The sequence below is a fragment of the Capra hircus genome, chromosome 6 (assembly GCF_001704415.2).
Source record: "Capra hircus breed San Clemente chromosome 6, ASM170441v1, whole genome shotgun sequence".
NCBI classification, from domain to species: domain Eukaryota; kingdom Metazoa; phylum Chordata; class Mammalia; order Artiodactyla; family Bovidae; genus Capra; species Capra hircus.
In genome coordinates, this window is record NC_030813.1 from 36,818,001 (window position 1) to 36,837,775 (window position 19,775).

At 39.8% G+C, this 19,775-nt stretch overlaps 1 protein-coding gene and 1 long non-coding RNA gene across 3 annotated transcripts in view; one reads left to right on the forward strand and one right to left on the reverse strand.

The window, feature by feature from the left end:
- The window catches only part of HERC6 (HECT and RLD domain containing E3 ubiquitin protein ligase family member 6), a 53,205-nt gene continuing 34,704 nt past the window's right edge, over positions 1,275-19,775 (reverse strand). For both annotated transcript variants that reach the window (XM_018049316.1, XM_018049315.1), the window contains exons 15-23: positions 19,401-19,508; positions 18,156-18,314; positions 15,756-15,899; positions 8,155-8,321; positions 5,950-6,016; positions 5,014-5,084; positions 3,549-3,732; positions 3,363-3,465; positions 1,275-2,080 (exon numbers count right to left, since the gene is read on the reverse strand). In XM_018049316.1, coding sequence (XP_017904805.1) covers positions 1,857-2,080; positions 3,363-3,465; positions 3,549-3,732; positions 5,014-5,084; positions 5,950-6,016; positions 8,155-8,321; positions 15,756-15,899; positions 18,156-18,314; positions 19,401-19,508 — 1,227 coding nt within the window. In that variant the 3' untranslated portion in view covers positions 1,275-1,856. The remainder of the gene's footprint in view (positions 2,081-3,362; positions 3,466-3,548; positions 3,733-5,013; positions 5,085-5,949; positions 6,017-8,154; positions 8,322-15,755; positions 15,900-18,155; positions 18,315-19,400; positions 19,509-19,775) is intronic.
- Positions 15,918-19,403, forward strand: LOC108636216. The gene is made up of 3 exons (XR_001918177.1): positions 15,918-16,412; positions 17,722-17,779; positions 18,959-19,403. It is a non-coding gene; the product is annotated as an uncharacterized LOC108636216 (long non-coding RNA).

The following is a 19,775-nucleotide window of genomic DNA, read 5'->3' on the forward strand; positions in this document are numbered from 1 at the left end:
GACTTTGTTTTGGGAGGCTTCAAAATCAGTGCAGATGGTGACTGCAGCCATGAAATTAAATCGCTTGCTACTTGGAAGAAAAGGTATGACCTATCTAGACAGCATATTAAAAAGCAGAGACATTACTTTGCTGACAAAAGTCCATCTAGTCAAAGCTATGGTTTTTCCAGTGGTCATGTATGGATGTGAGAGTTGGACCATAAAGAAAGCTGAGCGCCAAAGAATTGATGCTTTTGAACTGTGGTGTTGGAGAACTCTTGAGAGCCCCTGGACTGCAAGGAAATCAAATCAGTCAATCTTAAAGGAAATCAGTCCTGAATATTCATTGGAAGGACTGATGCTGTAGATGAAACTCCAATACTTTAGCTACCTGATGTGAAAAACTGACTCACTAGAAAAGACCCTGATGCTGGGAAAGTTGAAGGCAAGAGGAGAAGGGGGTGACAGAGGATGAGGTGGTTGGATGGCATCACCGACTTGATGGACATGAGTTTGATCAAACTCCAGGAGTTGGTGATAGACAGGGAAGCCTAGTGTGCTGCAGTCCATGGGGTCACAAAGAGTCAGACACAACTAAGCGACTGAACTGAACTAAGGATCTCTAAGATGTAGAAGTTACTTTTCCCCTTAAAATTCCAATAGTATACATCTGGGCCTTCATTCCATTTATTGTAGAAACCAGATATATCCAAAATAACTATGAGAATTTGCTGGGGGCTTACATTTCTACTAAATACCTCACAGTCTAGGGTCTTTGGTGAGATCTGTCTGGTCTGTCTGTCCTCAGATTTCAGACCTCCTTCTGCATCAGCACCTAGTGTGGACGTCACCCCATAGTTTGTTTTCCCACAGCACCACTGATACAAGGCTTCTGTGTATGGTTTGGGATGACCATAGGCAGTTATAGAATAGGTTACAGTTTTAAACTTAATATGAGCTAGAAGTGGCTCACAAAATTCATTTCCAACGTGCTTATATGTCTCCTTTAATTCATTCTATAGCTATGATGCTGAAACATATTTCATGTTCTTTACTTTTTTCCAACTGTAATTAGACAGGAGTTCCTGGTTGGGCTCAGCCTTTAACCAAAATAATGTTATTTTCATTTAGAATGATTCTTAGAACACAGCACTGAACACAAGCCATTTTTCAGTAAATTAACATTTAGATTTTTCAAAAAGATTATTTGGCTATAATCAAAACCCTGGAGACATTCCAGAATAGGAAACAAACAAACAAACAAATATATATATACATGCCTCAAAACATGGGGAATTCATTTACAGTTTTATTTTTTTGAACTTCATATTTGTAGACTGTTTATTAGGGTTTCCCTGGTGGCTCAGATGGTAAAGCGTCTGCCTGCAATTTGGGAGACCCGAGTTCGATCCCTGGGTCAGGAAGATCCTCTGGAGAAGAAAATGGCAACTCACTCCAGTACTGTTGCCTGGAAAATTCCATGGATGGAGGAGACTGGTAGGCTAAGCCCGTGGTGTCGCAAAGAGTTGGACACGACTGAGTGACTTCACTTTCACTTATTAGATGTACAATATTTTTAGAGTATCTTTTAGCTTTTAATATTCAGTATATTTTAAAATGATAATTATTATTCAGGAAATAATTCAGTAAGAAGCAATCATTCTCATAGCAAATTTAAGGAACAGGAAATGCTGGTTTACTAACAATATTATCCTTGACTTATCATGTCACTGTTTATCCCAGCTAAACTAATTCTGTCTAAAATCCATCAATCTTTGTGCTAATCAGACCTAAAGAAGAAACTGTACTTCTGCACTAAAGAACGGGAGGATCGTAGGGTGAGAGGACCCGAGATCTGAGCCTCTCAGAGGTCCCTATCATCCTGTGACTGTGTGTGAGATAAATCCTTTGTTGCTGTTGATGGCTATTTGAAGTGCTTCCTTCATTTTTTTCATTGTAGAATATTTAGGGAGTTCCAGAATATTATGACATGTCAGTGATCTTGGGAAATCTCTTTCACTGAAAGTCTCAGGACAGCGAAACCAGATTCCAGGTTTCTGTATGCCTTTTACATGTAGTCTATCATTTCCTGTAAGAAAAACTAAAAAGAAATAAACTTCAGTTAAGATAGTTCACAGAAAGAACAAAACTTAAAATGGAAAGGAAGAAATTAATCACTCCATTCAAAAATATTTATCAGGTTCCCCTTGTGCAAAGAGAACTACATGGGACCATGCGGGGTGAAGAAAAATCATGACATTTGGTCTTTGTCTTTGGTGAGTTCACGATCTAGTTGGGGGGAAATTACGTATGTGAAAAGATAACAGCAAGATACAAGGAGCTTAGTTTAGCTCAGCTAGGAAGTATGATGTGAGGAGGTAATAAAGACACTGAGCCTCAAGGCAGGGAGAAAGGTGCCAGGTTAGGGCGACAGGGAAGCGTCAGGTAGAAAGAAACCAGAGAAGAGGTATGTGAACTCACTGAATGCACAGCCAACAGAATCCCTGGACTGAAACAAAAGTTTCCCATTAAGAAAGAAGACTGGAAAGGTAGTTTGGGCTTGTGAAGAAGTAGTTAAGTTTGTGGAAAAGTTGTCCTCAAACATCCTTAGTAGCAACAAAAATAGCAAGAAAGATGTGTACGCATCTCAAGAAGAACTAAGAAATGGGATGAGAGAGAAGAGAATAAGGCATTAAGTCTGTCCTATGGAAACCCAGGGTTTCCACCAAGAGAGGTTCTTAAGTCTTAGTGGTCTTGAACATGGGCTTTGAATTAGCCTGCTGGGTTCAAATTCTCATTCTGACACTAACCAACTGTCAGAACATAGGCAAGCTACTAAATGCTGCAAGCCTCTTTTTCCTCATATATGAAGTGGGGAAAAATAAAAGTACCTGCTTCATAGGCTGCTATTAGAATAAAGGGAAGTAATCGTTATAAAGTGATCAGGACAGTGCCTGGTATAAAGTAAGCACACAATATAAATGTTTTTCTTATCATCATCATCAGTGGTCACTGCTACTATTAATCATTTATAGTATTTGAGACAGTTAACATTGCCCTAATTCCATAGGACTTTAGACAATTAAATAAAGGTAGGAATGTGAGATAAAAGGCTCAGTTAGGAGCCAACTAAAGTGAAGAAAGAAGACACAAACTGGGTCAGTATAGGCAAGGTAGTAAAATAACAATTCCTTTATTACTAACATTTAAAAAAAATGGAAAACAGGCTTAAGTAAGAAAAAGAATAATGGTCTAGAAGGTAGGGGACCTGCATTCTAACCCTTGCTTTGCCATTAACATTTGTGATACACTATTAATGACTTTATCTCAAGATATTTTAAAAGATAAGTAATTATAGATTCATCTATTTCTGCAATACTTACAGAGGAATTTTCTCTTTTCATCCAAAGTTAAATTATGGAAAGCTTTCCAAAACATCAGTATAGTAGGATGTGACTCATGGTATCCTTGCTCATAAATAGAATTCTTGAAAAAAAAAAAAGGAGAAATTTGGGTTTTAGGGGTAATTTTTGTTTGGAAGACTTGGGGGTGCTTCAGTTATTACCTACCTTTTCAAATTGTTTCCAGTCATAGTCGGTATTTCCAATTATTGCTCTCATTAGTTCTTCAGGCTTGAAATGTTTAAGTATCTCTTTGTCAAAAAGTTTATAAAATCCTCTCTGAAATTCCTCATAAACTGCCTTTACAGAGGTGTTGAAAACATAATCAACACACTTAGAAACATAGTCTTTCCTGAAGAAAGCAAAAAAAAATAAAAAGGCCAATAATATACTTAACCAGTGACTATTCTCTACTCTGCCTTTTTTTTCCCTCCCCCGATCTACTTTGCCTTTTCATCATTTCTATTAAGAAAGAAAAATAAGTTACATCTGCAGAGCACACAACGCTAAATGACACAGGGCTACGAAAACATCCAGTCAGCTGGAAGAAAGCGTGGAGAATACGCAGAAGCATGAAGGCTTTGTTTTGCTCCCATTGCCCCAACCACATTCAGGGCAGTATTTTAAAAACACCAATCTGAATAATGTCATTCCCCTGCTTAAAATCTTTAAAAGACTTCTCATTGCCTTGAAGGTAAATTTCAAGCCTCTTTAGCAGGATTAAAAAGGTCTCCAAGGAGGAAGGGGGTAAAAAACAATGGGCTCCATGATGTGACCCTTGCCTGACTCAGCAGCCTCTTCCCACTGCCGGTTGCTACTGGAGATATTTCCACCAGGTATCACCTTAAAACATGCTAATCTACCCTTTGAGCATCCTTCAAGGACCGTCATGTCTGAATCAACCTCCTCTGTCCTCCCCTGTAACCAGTGGTGTGCTGGTAAATGTTCTACAACCAGCTTTCTTAAAAGGAGAGGGAAAAAGATGGAACCGTCATTTCCAGCATTTGCCAATTTCTGTGGTTTACCTGTCACCCTCTAGTTTCTTAACTGGTTTTCACTTTCTTCAGAATGTTCATCCTTATCTGACTTTCTATTACATAATAATTTATTGACTTTCTGCTCCACTGTAATTTCTGCTCTAGATTTTGCATCTATTTTTACTGCCATATCTCTGACACCTAGAATAGGGTCTAGTATAGAGTAGGGACTCAAAAAATAATTGTTAAATGAACAGTGAAAAGTGCTGCAAAGGAAATATTTAATCTTGACTCCTTTCGTCCCTTCTTTTCCCTGTAACCTTTTATCTTTTGAAAAAGATCAGAAGCTAAAATGATCATCTGGAAAGACTGTAAAGCTCAGACGGTAAAGAAACTGCCTGAAATGCAGGAGACCTGGGTTCAGTTCCTGGGTTAGGAAGATCCCCTGGAGGAAGGTATGGCAACCCACTCCAGTATTCTTGCCTGGAGAGTCCCCCCGGACAGAGGAGCCTGGTGGGCTACAGTCCATGGGGTCACAAAGAGTCGGACACAGCTGAGTGACTGAGCACAACAAAAGACAAAATATATTTATAAAGCATAGTGATATAAATATTTTATGTGTATTCAAAACAGATGTGCGAGGTCTCAAAACTTACTTGTTGCTTTGGTCTACAAATACAGAAATCCCATCTGGAATCAAATCAACATCATTTTGGTCCCAGGGTATCTGTAACCAAAATATATTCAGGTACCAAACATTGAAGAAGGTCTGAATAATCAACCACAAGACCATTATTGCTAGTACATTCCTCCCTATAAAACTTTAAATAACTAGGCGTTAAATAATTATTTATATAGTTCATGTATGGATGTAAGAGTTGGACTGTGAAGAAGGCTGAGTGCTGAAGAATTGATGCTTTTGAACTGTGGTATTGGAGAAGACTCTTGAGAGTCCCTTGGACTGCAAGGAGATCCAACCAGTCCATTCTAAAGGAGATCAACCCTGGGATTTCTTTGGAAGGAATGATGCGAAAGCTGAAACTCCAGTACTTTGGCTACCTCATGCGAAGAGTGGACTCATTGGAAAAGACTGTGATGCTGGGAGGGATTGGGGGCAGGAGGAGAAGGGGACGACAGAGGATGAGATGGCTGGATGGTATCACGGACTCGATGGATGTGAGTCTGGGTGAACTCCGGGAGATGGTGATGGACAGGGAGGTCTGGAGTGCTGCGATTCATGGGGTCGCAAAGAGCCGGACACGACTGAGCGACTGAACTGAACTGAACTGAACTGATATAGTTCAATCATCTAAATCATCTAAAACATACCATAGTATATGCTATATATTGCTTTATGCATATATCATTCCATTTAATTTTTTACAGTGTTCACATTGATTGAATAATTGCTATCTTTTCACTCTGAGAGTGTATAGACATAAGGCATCAAATGAGGAGCAAGTGGGGGAAAAGTCTTACAGTACAGAAGTATAATACCCTTCAAAAAACACATCCAATATATGATACTATAATAAAAAATATTTTTAAAAACATTAAATCTAAACTATAATCTGATTTTCGTTAGTACTCACAGAAAAACGTATGCCAAGTTCTTCTTTAATGTCATTAGCATCATCATTTAGAACTTCTTGCAAACACCTAATGAAAATTTTGGTTTAAAATATATATTATTCCTACACAACTTCAAAAGAAATAAATGGTCAATGGAAAAAATGTGAACAAGATAAAAATGTATAAAGTGTATTAAAAGTCATATAAATTTCTCCTTCTCCACCTTCCCATTCCCTCTTCCTAGAGTTAACCTTTACAAGTTTGATTGGTCAGATTACTGCCTATCATGTAGACACTGCTGAATCTTGGTGGAAATTATAAGAAAGGAGCACCTTCCCCTAGACCAGCCCTTCCCCTGAACCAAGCCTTATTTTTGTCTCTCAGGGGACATTTGGCAAAATCTGGAGACATCTTTGGTTGTCACGATTAAAGGGAGTGTTATGATTAAGGGGGGGGTCCCTTGGACTGCAAGATCAAACCAGTCAATCCTAAAGGAAATCAGTCCTGAATATTCATTGGAAGGACTGATGCTGAAGCTGAAACTCCAATACTTTGGCCATCTGATGCAAAAAACTGACTCATTGGAAAAGATCCTGATGCTGGGAAAGATTGAAGGCAGGAAGAGAAGGGGATGACAGAGGATGAGCTGGTTGGATGGCATTACCAACTCAATGGACATGAGTTTGAGCAAGCTTCCCTGATAGTTCAGTTGGTAAAGAATCTGCCTGCAATGCGGGAGATTCCTGTGTCAGGAAGATCCGCTGGAGAAGGGATAGGCTACCCACTCCAGTATTCTTGGTTTCCCTTGTGGCTCAGCTGGTGAAAAGAATCCGCCTGCAATGCAGGAGACCTGGGTTCGATCCCTGGGTTGGGAAGATCCCCCGGAGAAGGGAAAGGCTACCCATTCCAGTATTCTGGCCTGGAGAATTCCATGGACTGTAAAGTCCTTGGGGTTGCAAAGAGTCTGACACGATTGAACGACTTTCACGTAGTACTGGCATCTAATGGGTAGCAGCCCCATATGCTGCTAGGCATCTCTATAATGTCCAAGTCAGTCTTCCACAACAAAGAATTATCTAGCCCCAAATGTGTGTACTGCCAAGGCTGAAAAACCCTGCTCTATACTGTCAGACTATATGGTATAAATCTAGCCAGTGTTATCTTTCACCAACAGTACACAGGAAGAGAATCTTTTTCTTCCATCTGTTGCCAACTCTATGTTGTAAGAAAAACTTTTTAACGCTTGTCAATCTATAAGCAGAAAAATGATATCTCATTTCCATCTGCATTTTCTTGGTTACTAGAAAGGTTGAGCCTATTTTTTGTTTATATACACATATAGTCATATCTATATTATACAAAGATATTAATCCATTGTCTATCATGTGTTGCCAGTTTTTTCTTTAGAGAACATAGTTGGCTGTTTAACTTAGAACAAGCACTTTTCAATCCTTAAAAAATAAAGTTCATGGGCTTCCCTGCTGGCTCAGTGGTAAAGAATCTGCCTACGAATGCAGGAGACACAGGTTCGATCTCTGATCTGGGAAGATCCCACATGCTGCAGAGCAACTATGCCCGTGCGCCACAACTATTGAGCCTGTGCTCTAGAGCCTGGGAGCTGCAGCTACTGACCCACGTGCTGCAGCCCCTGAAGGCTGCAGGCCCTAGAGCCCACACTTGGCAACAAGAGAAGCCACCACAATGAGAGGCTTGGATACCGCAACTAGAACAGCCCCCGCGCTGCATCTAGAGAAAGCCTGCCCAGCAATGAAGACTCAGCACAGCCAAAAAAGAAATAAATAAAAATTAAAAACCAATGTTTGTGACATGCTAATTTATTGAAATAAGTGAAATATGATTAAATAGGATTATTTAAAATCAATATAGCATGTATGATTCTCATTACGAATATCATGTACTATCCAAAGCAACCATTTCCATCTGGATAAATTCAAGAGACTAGACCACAGCTCTGTTTATTGTGCCATTGCTAATTAGAGGAGCATTTGGCTTTTTTCCACTTCTGAAGGTTTACTTGATTATAAGTCATGCTAAAATTCAAACTCATCTAAACAGCATGCACATTTATTGAAACTGAAGACCTTATCTGTGTGTCTCTGCGTATATCTATGTGTCTGTGTGTAACATTATTTGTGTCTAAACAACGGAGATGGACTGAGACTGACTAGATACACAGTCCTAAAAAAAAAATTATATTTACTTACTTTCCAAAAGAAGGACTGAGTTCTTTTAAATCTTCCAATGATGGCTCCTGGTCCAGAAGTTTCTTGAACAGAGCCAGTGGGAAAGGGAGGTAGACAACATTAAAATTATATAGGGAGAGTCCACACAGCATCCCAAAGAGGAAATACATCTTCTTCTCAAATTTAGGCTAGAGAAGAAACAAAAATCCTTTATGTATTATATATAATCAATAATCCAGACAGATAATTAGATTAGTAAAAAAAAGTTTGGTTCCTTTCTCTAATAGTCAGAAATTAGAAACAAAATGAGCTTCAGGAAAATAAAACTTTGAGGTTCTCATATAGGTTATAACACAATATAAAATTCTGTAAGTTAAAATACAAATGTTAACAGTTCAGAATATTAAACAAATGAATTTTATTTTTGTTACTGATAGCATATCTGGAATATGAAAAAATGCTCAGTGAACCTTAAAAATGAAGGTTTTCACTATTGAATTTTACACTCTTTGTCTTCAAATTCATGTAGAAAATGACACCAGGAAGGAAGGGTGTACTTTATCTATGCCTGCAGCGGGTGTCAGTCATGCCAGGGGTGTGTCAGAGGAGCGCTGGTCCCTTCAGCAATGCCGCCCTCAACCCAGGTGTGCTTACAGGGACAAGCATATGGGTCAGGGAAAGCAACTGATGCTGTTGACTCTGAAGGTCTGTGGAAGGAAGAAGGAAAGAGTCCTGATAAAATTGGCTTCACTCTTCTCTGCACTGTGTGGTCCTGGATGAAGTAAACCCTGGCCACATCTGGCCAGGCCGTCACTGCAGCCCAACCGACAGGTCACTATTCCAAGACTTCAGTTCCAGTGCCAGCTTTGCTGTTAGCTGATCACTGACTTTAGGGAGCCATATAGTAAGCTGTGCTTCAGTCTACTTGCTCTATTTACTTCCTAGTGTAATTGCCTAGGAGAAACGTTAAAAATGCATTTGAATTTTGAAAATGAGTTAAAAGTTCAATACAAGTACTCTCCAAAGGTGACCTCTTCTAATCTAATCAGTCTTACTTCCTATATTTGTAAGGTGTCCCTGATTCTAGTGGATTTTGTCTCTTTGTTTTCTATCCAGCAGTATAGTATTCAGTAATGCTTAAGGGTAAGCACTAGGGGCTTTGGGATCACTCTTAAATTTATATCCTCACCTGGTCACTTGCAAGTGGAATATCCGTTCAGTTCAGTCTCTGAGTCGTGTCTGACTCTTTGCGATCCCATGGACTGCAGCATGTCAAGACACCTTGTCCATCACTAACTCCCAGAGTTCACCAGAGTTCATTCAAACTCATGTCCATTGAGTCAGTGATGCCATCCAACCATCTCATCCTCTATTGTTCCCTTCCCCTCCTGCCTTCAATCTTTCTCAGCATCAGGGTCTTTTCAAATGAGACAGTTCTTCTCATCAGGTGGCCAAATTACTAGAGCTTCAGTTTAAATATTAGTCCTTGCAATGAATATTCAGGACTGATTTCATTTAGGATGGAATGGTTGGAGTCCAAGGGACTCTCAAGAGTCTTCTTCAGCACCGCAGCTTAAAAGCACCAATTCTTTAGCGCTCAGCCTTGTTTATATCCAACTCTCACATCCATACATGACCACTGGAAAAACCACACCTTTGACTAGACGGACCTTTGTTGGCAAAGTAATGTGTCTGCTTTTTAATATACTGTCTAGGTTGGTCATAACTTTCCTTCCAAGGGACAAGTGTCTTTTCATTTCATGGCTGCAGTCACCATCTGCAGTGAATTTCGAGCCCCCTAAAATAAAGTCTCTCACTGTTTCCACTGTTTTCCCATCTATTTGCCATGAAGTGATGGGACCAGATGCCATGATCTTAGTTTTCTGAATGTTGATCTTTAAGCCACCTTTTTCACTCTCCTCTTTCACTTTCATCAAGAGGCACTTCAGTTCCTCTTCACTTTCTGCCATAAGGGTGGTGTCATCTGCATATCTGAGGTTATTGATATTTCTCCCGGCAATCTTGATTCCAGCTTGTGCTTCACCCAGCCCAGCGTTTCTCATGATGCACTCTGCATATAAGTAAAATAAGCAGAGTGACAGTATACAGTCTTGACGTACTCCTTTCCTTATTTGGAACCATTCTTTTATTCCATAGAGACTTCCCTGGTGGCTCAGAAGGTAAAGCGTCTGCCTACAATGTGGGAGAACAAGGGTTCAATCCCTGGGTTGGGAAGATCTCTTGGAGAAGGGAATGGCAACCCACTCCAGTATTTTTGTCCTCCCCCACCAAAAAAGGGGCTCAAAGAAATATTTGGCTTCCCTGGTGGCTCACATGGTAAAGTGTCTGTCTACAATGTGGGAGACCTGGGTTCAATCCCTGGGTTGAGAAGTTTCCTGGAGAAGGAAATGGCAACCCACTCCAGGGTCTTGCCTAGAAAATCCCATGGACAGAGAAGCCTGGTATCCATGGGGTCGAAAAGAGTCAGACAGGACTGAGCGACTTCACTTTCACTTTCTTTTTTCTTGTTATTCCATATCCAGTTCTAACTGTTGCTTTCTGACCTGTATACAGGTTTCTCAAGAGGCAGGTCAGGTCGTCTAGTATTCCCATCTCTTTCAGAATTTTCCACAGTTTGTTGTGATCCACACAGTCAAAGGCTTTGGCATAGTCAATAAAACAGAAATAGATGTTTTTCTGGAACAATCTTGCTTTTTCGATGATCCAGCAGATGTTGGCAATTTGATCTCTGGTTCCTCTGCCTTTTCTAAAACCAGCTTGAACATCTGGAATTTGGTGGTTCACATACTGTTGAAGCCTGGCTTGGAGAATTTTGAGCATTACTTTACTAGCATGTGCGATAAGTGCAGTTGTGTGGTAGTTTGAGCATTCTTTGGCATTACCTTTCTTTGGGATTGGAATGAAAACTGACCTTTTACAATCCTGTGGCCACTGCTGCGTTTTTCAAATTTGCTGGCATATTGAGTGCAGCACTTTCACAGCATCATCTTTTAGGATCTGAAATAGCTCAGCTGGAATTCCATCACCTCCACTAGCTTTGTTCGTAGTGATGCTTTCTAAGGCCCACTTGACTTCGCATTCCAGGATGTCTGGCTCTAGGTGAGTGATCACACCGCCATGATTATCTTGGTTGTGAAGATCTTTTTTGTATAGTTCTTCTGTGTATTCTTGCCACCTCTTCTTAATATCTTCTGCTTCTGTTAGGTCCATACCACTTCTGTCCTTTATTGTGCCTATTCTTGCATGAAATGTTCCCTTGTTATCTCTAATATTCTTAAGAGATTGCTAATCTTTCTCATTCTATTGTTTTCCTCTATTTCTTTGCACTGATCACTGAGGAAGGCTTTCTTATCTCACCTTGCTAGTCTTTGGAACTCTGCATTCAAGTGGGTATATTTTTTCTTTTTTCTTTTGCTTTTTGCTTCTCTTCTTTTCACAGCTATTTGTAAGGTCTCCTCAGACAGCCATTTTGCTTTTTTGCATTTCTTTTTCTTGGGGATGGTCTTGATTCCTGTTCCCTGTACAATGTCATGAACCTCCATCCATAGTTCTTCAGGCACTCTATCAGATATAATTCCTTGAATCGATTTGTCACTTCCACTGTATAATTGTAAGAGATTTGATTTAGGTCATACCTGAATGGTCTGGTGGTTTCCCCTACTTTCTTCAATTTAAGTCTGAATTTGGCAATAAGGAGTTCATGATCTGAGCCACAGTCAGCTCCCGGTCTTGTTTCTGTTGACTGTATGTAGCTTCTCCATCTTTGGCTGCAAAGAATATAATCAATCTGAATTCAGTATTGACCTCTGGTGATGTCCATGTGTAGAGTCTTCTCTTGTGTTGTTGGAAGAGGGTGTTTGCTATGACCAATGCATTCTCTTGGAAAAATTCTATTAGCCTTTGCCCTGCTTCATTCTGTACTCCAAGGCCAAATCTTCCTGTTACTCCAGGTATCTCTTGACTTCCTACTTTCGCATCCAGTCCCCTATAATGAAAAGGACATCTTTTGGGGGTGTTAGTCCTAGAAAATCTTGTAGGTCTTCATAGAACCGTTCAAGTTCAGCTTCTTCAGCATTACTGGTCGGAGCATAGACTGGGATTAATGTGATATTGAATGGTTTGCCTTGGAAATGAGCAGAGATCGTTCTGCCATTTTTGAGATTGCATCCAAGTACTGCATTTCGGACTCTTTTGTTGACTATGACAGCTACTCCATTTCTTTTAAGGGATTCTTGCCTACATTAGTAGATATAATGGTCATCTTATTTAAATTCACCCATCCAGTCCATTTTAGTTCACTGATTCCTAAAATATCGACATTCACTCTTGCCATCTCCTGTTTGACCACTTCCAGTTTGTCTTGATTCATGGACCTAACATTCTAAGTTCCTATGCAATTTTGCTCTTTATAGCATCGGACTTGGCTTCTATCACCAGTCACATGCACAAGTGGATGGTTGTTTTTGCTTTGGCTCTGTCTCTTCATTCTTTCAGGAGTTATTTCTCCACTGATCTCTAATAGCATATTGGGTACCTACCGACCTGGGGAATTCATCTTTCACTGTCCTAATTTTTCACCTTTTCATACTGTTCACGGGGTTCTCAAGGCAAGAATACTAAAGAGGTTTGCCATTCTCTTCTCCAGTGGACCACGTTTTGTCAGAACTCTCCACCATGACCCTCCTTCTTAAGTGGCCCTACAAGGCATGGCTCATAGTTTCACTGAGTTAGACAAGGCTGTGGTCCATGTGATCAGACTGATTAGTTTTCTGTGATTGTGGTTTTCAGTCTGTCTGCCTTCTGATGGAAAAGGATAAGAGGCTTATGGAAGCTTCCTGAGGGGAGAGACGGACAGAGGGGGAAATTGGGTCTTGTTCTGATGGGTGAGGCCATTCTGAGTAAATCTTTAATCCAATTTTCTGTTAATGGGTAGAGCTGTGTTCCCTCTCTGTTATTTACTTGGGGCCAAACTATGGTGGAGGTAACGAATATCTGTATACAGTTTATTTAATCTCTCCGTGCCTCAGTTTCTTTATCTTTAATATGGGGCAAACCACCTATCTCATAGAGTTGATATGAGGTTTATTTTCTTCCTTTCCATTCCCTGCTTGCATTGTTTTGGTATATTTAGTCCCTATCCTTCATCATTAACCTCAGGGCTCCATTTTCCAATGACACTTTTTCCAATCACTTCAGTCCCCCTTGATTTCTTTAGGTCCTAAGAAAGAATCCCTTAAATTTGTATAGTGACCTAAAGTTTTCAGGGAGCTTCACACTTTTATTATACCTTCACACTTTGACATACCTTTTATCTTGTTTTAATCTCACAATAACTCTATAAAGCAGGCAGAATAGATATTAATTTTGCTAGTACTTAGGCATTTTTACTGGAGAAGGCAATGGCAACCCACTCCAGTACTCTTGCCTGGGAAATCCCATGGACGGAGGAGCCTGGTAGGCTGCCGTCTATGGGGTCGGACAGAGTCGGATACAACTGAAGTGACTTAGCAGCAGCAGCAGCAGCAGCAGGCATTTTTACAGTTGAGGAAACTAACAACTTAGAGGGGCTAAATTATACACCCACCATCACTCAAGACTAGATCTCTGGGCTTCTGATCTCACAAGAGTGCTTCCTTCCCTATCCTACCTATTTCCCAACAACTATTACAACAGACCTTGATGCTGGGAAAGATTGAAGGCAGGAAGAAAAGGGGACAACAGAGGATGAGATGGTTGGATGGCATCACCACCTTGATGGACATGAGTTTGAGCAAGCTCCAGAAGTTGGTGATGGACAGGGAAGCCTGGCGTGCTGCAGTCCATGGGGTTGCAAAGAGTCAGAAATGACTGAGCAACTGAACTGAACTGAACTGAACTGATTATAACACAAAGTCAGCAGCACAAAATTTCAAAAAATTGCTAAAGTTCCTGGTATTTTAGTCTTATTGCTCTATCTACATATATAAAATGTTTTCAAAGGAAAGAGATTGTGTTATCCACTAATCTGAATCTTCTATAGCATTTAATACAATGTGGGAACTTCAAGAAACAGCCAGTAAAAACTTGCTGGTTGACCGTACCAATGGCACACCTTAGCCACTCCTATCTTTTAGAGATTCATTCTTTCTCAAAAAGATGTTTCGTGGCTAAACATCTAATCGCTAAATTGTGTCCAATTCTTTCAGGACTCCATGGACTGTAGCCTGCCAGGCTCTCTGTCCATGGATTTTCCCAGGCAAAAATATGGGAGTGTGCGGCTTCTCCAGGGTATCTTTCCCACCCAGGGATCGAATCCACGTCTCCCATATTAGCAGGCAGATTCTGTACCACTGAGCCACCTGGGAAGCCCTTCTAAAAAGATACAAAACACCTTTTAGTGCTTTTTCACTCTCATTCATGTTCTCTTCCTATACCCTTTTCTTTCTGGGTTCCAAACTCCACCATATCATTTGAAAGAGTATTTGGAAGTTTATGGGAAAGGAGATCAATAAATTGAAATTCAACATGTGATTCTTGTTAGAATTATTTGCTCTGTGTTACTAATAGAGAAGGCTTCCCCTGTGGCTCAGCTGGTAAGGAGTCTGCTTACAATTCAGAAGACCCGGGTTCAATCCCTGCATTGGGAAGATCTCCTGGAGGAGGGAATGGCAATCCACTCCAGTATTCTTGCCTGGAGAACCCCATGGACAGAGAACTTTGGTAGGCTACAGTCCACGTGGTCACATAGAGTCAGACACGACTGAGTGACTAACACACACATACACTAATAGAGAAATGAAGTTTTACTACTTTAAGAAAATGTTTACACATAGAGAATCTTTGTAAAAATATAATCATTGCAGAAATGAATCATCTTATTAGAATTAGCAATTATCTCTAGGATTCTGTTAACAATTTCTCTCCTAGTTTGAAACTCTTGATTACTGCCTCTTAAAATTTAGGAAACTACCCAATATTTAACAAAGTGTAATACATCTAAACTATGGAATACTACTCAGCAATAGAAGGGAATGAACTAGGATAGATACAACACACATGATTCTCAATATCATTATACTGAATGAAAGGACAGATACAAAGACTGCTTATGATTCCATTTATGTAAAATTCTAGGAAATCAAATTATAGTGACAGAAATCGAATCAGTGGTTGCATGGGCATGAGGCAGGGAATAGAGGCAGGGAGAAGCAGGATCAGAAAGGAACCTGAGGAAACTCTAGGGGATGATGGATGTGTTCACTGTCTTTTGTTTTCATTGTCTTGAATTTCATGGGCATAGGTGTACATCAAAATGTATCAAAGTGGACATTTTATGTACCATTTATCATATCTCAAATATACCTTATTCACACTGTTTAAAAATTTAGTTTTCATACGAATCACCTAGTGATCTTATAAAAATATATATTCTGATATGGGCCTGAGATTCTGCTTTTCTAACAGTTCCAGGTAATGCTGGAACTTCCGCCCTGTGGACCACATTTTGAGTAGCAAGGCTTTATGTGACCTAATTTTACATTAGCAGGTATTGTGTTCATTTACAGTATATGGTATACTTTTTCTGTTCTGAAAAACCATAAGAAAACAGATAAAAGGCTTACATTGACAGGAAACCACATGTAGGAATCCTCTTCAGGATATATGAACATTCCATATTCTTCCTTGGTCATAGATTCAAATATACAGTGAAAAAACTCAGACTTCACCCCATCCCCCACAGAACGAATTTCTTTAATGAATTCAACCTGAGAAAAGAGGACATTGTCAGGTCCAGATTTAAAACATGATGCCTTGACCTTTACAGAAAAGTTTCAAGCCTCCTGCCATCACCAGAATTCCCAGAATCCACTCTCCTTACCTAAATGTACTTTGTTCTCTCACTTTGCTTCTGATAGTGGGGGCCGTGAGCCTGTTTACTGTCAGATTACTGCCTAGTGAGTACGTAGGTCCCTCCCATGGCCACCTGAACCAAGTGAAGCGAGATTCTGGCAACACTCAACAGCCACCAATTACGTGGACCAGCATCTTGAACCAAATTTTGATGTGCTTCAAACCCCAGGCCCACTAAATTCCTCAATTTTTCTCTCTTGTCCAGCTTCCTCTCATCAGTCAGTCTTTACAACTTAGTCTACAGTCAACAAATGTTTGGTTTCTTCTGCCTCTCCCCTCATTAGGACTTCAGATAAACAGCCCTCCTTGTCAGCCTGGACAGGGCACCTTTGTTGGAAATTTCAGAGCTGACTGCCCAGAGCCCTCACGTAAGCATCGATAAGAACGGGTCCCTCCTTTCTAAGGTCTACCTCTGGGATTTGTAGCGCGAGTGCTATCTTAGATTTCCTCCCCTCTCTCTAACTACTCTTTGCTGTAAATATTTATGTATTTGGCTGTGTCAGGTCTTAGATGTGGCATGCGGCATCTTTAGTTGGGACCTGCAAGATCTTTAGTTGCAGCATATGAACTCATAGTTGCGGCGTGCATAATCTAGTTCCCTGCCCAGGCATCAAACCCAGGCCCCCTGCATTGGGAGTGTGGAGTCTTATCCACTGGACCACTGAGGAAGTCCCTCTAACTACTCCTTCTATACTTCCCTTCCTGTTTGCTTCTTTCCATGTTTTTAATGTAAATATCACCAAGCTTCACTGAGAGTTCTCTTTCACTTCTCTTTACCTAGATTTACCTCCTTGGCCTTGTTCATCATCACCAAGGGCCTGCCTCACATTTCATCGAGATACACCAAAAATAAATTAAGCTTGCTTCCGATTTTCCTACTTCCACTGATTTATGGTCAGGACGTGCTCATAAAGAGCTCGACAACCTTGCCTCGTTGAGAGTCTATATTTGATTGGATTTCTCTTGAAGTTTACCTTCTTACCTCTTTGTCATTTCCTGTAGGCAGAATCACTTTCTACTGATTTCCTCATAATCAAGATTTAAAGGGAAATAGGCACAGAGGGAGACAAAAACTAGAAAGCCTAGCTTATAAAATCCTTTCCTTGTTTTCCATCAGAGTTCTGAGACCCAACTCAGAGTCTGACTTCCTCTCTGAGAACCTAACTTTTCCCTTCTTGGCTGATATCAGGAAAATGCACTCCCTTCTGGACAGATAGCAGCTCTCACCTACAAAGTTCATCTTTATTCTGTGGGCAAAGGATCTGAAGTACCACACAGTAAAAACCCTACAGATGCCCCCAAGGATAAAGTGAAGGATGGCTAGGAAATGGAACCAACACAGTGGAAAGTCTGTGACTAAAATTAGAGCCAAGATGCAGTAAAAGTATCCATTCTACCTGCCACTTGCTGAATGCATTCATTGCCCCAATTCTTTACCCCTCCTTGGCCCAGGTCTTTCGCATGTGGCTTTATAGTTCCTCTCATTAAAAAGGCTGAGTATATTATGCCAGCCCTTGACTTGAGTTCAGCCATGTGACTTGCTTTGACTAAAGCAATGTTTGTTGTGTAACTGGGCTTGCTATCTTTTTTTTGGCAGTGGCTTGGCAAGTGGGTGTGGAGGGGCCTCGCTCTCTTGTACCTCTGACACTGATATGCAAACATGTTTGTGGGTTCTAGGAAGAAGATGGAAAACACAGGAGTCAGGACCAGATTGCCTGAGCCAGGCCAAGCCTAGGTAACCAATCTCTAGCCAATTCTCAAACATGTAAACAGGTACAGACAAAATCTGAAAAGCCACTCAGATGAGTTCAACTTAGAGCAGCAGTCTCAGCAGAACTGCAGATCTGTAAAATTACTATTTTAAGTCACTATGCTTTGGGATGGTTCATTACGAAGCATTTCTGTAGCCAAAGGTAACTAACTAATAGTTAACTCATAGAGCCAATGGTCAATTAAACATCCTGGAGCTTTTCTCTGAAGGGTAAGCAAGGAATCCTGGAAACCATTAGGCTGATAACTATAGTTGCAAATACAGGTTCTCCTTGTACCACATTATATAAATGTTCCCCCCACACACATTAGTAAAAATATTATGAGGAGTTTTAGCATACCACTAATGTTTTCTGGAGGTCAGTGTCTTCAGCTTGGCTTAACTGACATAGAGCATCTTCAACTAAGTGACTTCGTCTGACTCTAAGTGTAAATGAAGGGGATTCAGCCCTTTGCAGAATTACTCCCCCCAAATTCATGTAGTTGTTCTCTTCAGATTTCTAGAAAAAGAAATATTTTAGGAATCCTCATAGGAATACAAGAAATTGTTTAATATTTCAAATAAACATTTTATATAGCATACATTATGCCAACCATTGCTGTATATACTCATTTCACAATTACTTAAGTAAAAGAGCACTGTGAGTATGGTTTGGAAGACAAAGAGATCATAAAATCTATGGCACCAAGGAATTGTGCAAAATGATGGAATACTACACAGCCATAAAAAAACTAACAAAATTTTGCCTTTTGCAGCAACATGGATGGACTTGGAGGGCATTTTGCTAAGTGAAGTACAATGTATGGAAAAAGACAAATACTGTATGATATCATTTACATGTGGAATCTAAAAACTACAACAAACTAGCAAATAAAACAAAAAAGAAGCAGACTCGCGGATACAGAGAACAAACTAGTGTTCACCAGTGGGGAGAGGGAAGATATAGGGGTAGAGGAGAAGGGGTACGAATCATTAGATGCAAAATAAGCTACAAGTATACATTGTACAACACAGGGGATATAGCCAGTATTTTATAATAACTATAAATGAAGTATAACCTTTAAAAATTGTGAGTCACTATATTGTATGTCTATAATTTATACATTGTACATCAACTATGATTTAATTTTTTTTTTTTAAAAGGTTGATGGGAAATGTTACAGTGGAAGAATGTCGTCACCATCTGAACCCACTGATGAATCTCAGAATGAACAAAAGTGAAACCACCAGAAATAATGCACTGAAATATGGAGAGGTGAAAATAAATTGGGCCTGGAATTTGCTTTACAATACTTAACAAAAACATGGGAATTCCCTGGTGGCCAGAGGTTAGGACTTTGAGCTTTCACTGCTGAGGGTGAGGGATCAAGCCCCGTCAGGGAACTAAGATCCTATAAGCTGCATGCCACAGCGAAAAAAAGAAACTTTAGCAAAAATAGTAACAACTGAAAATTTAAAAAATGATAAATGAAGTATGGCAAAATGTTGATGACTGCTGAAAATTTGTGCTGGGGTTTAATATGCCGTTATCTCTACTTTGTATATATTTGAAAATTTTACATAATAAAAAATAAGACATACATACCAACATTTTTATTTGGGAATCAGCTTGCAATAATTTAATTTTGGACACCAAATTAAAGACAAATGGAAAATCACTGAAAATAATCAGACTGAAGTTTTCTGCAGGTATCTAAAAATTAAAAAGACAGAAGAATTTTGATAATCAAAAGAAAAGGAAACCTTCATTCCTTTACCTCACTACCTTAAATTATTTACCTCCATACTTTATAGAATTCATTTTTAAGAATCTAAATTACCTAGAAACAAATTTCTAGGAAAATGCATTTGCTTTGTGGCTGAAAGATGTTTTAAGTTATCTAAGAGCATCTACTTTAGCAAATTCAGCATTACAATGAGGACATTTTCAGATCTTAACTTACAAAGAAGCTACATAGCT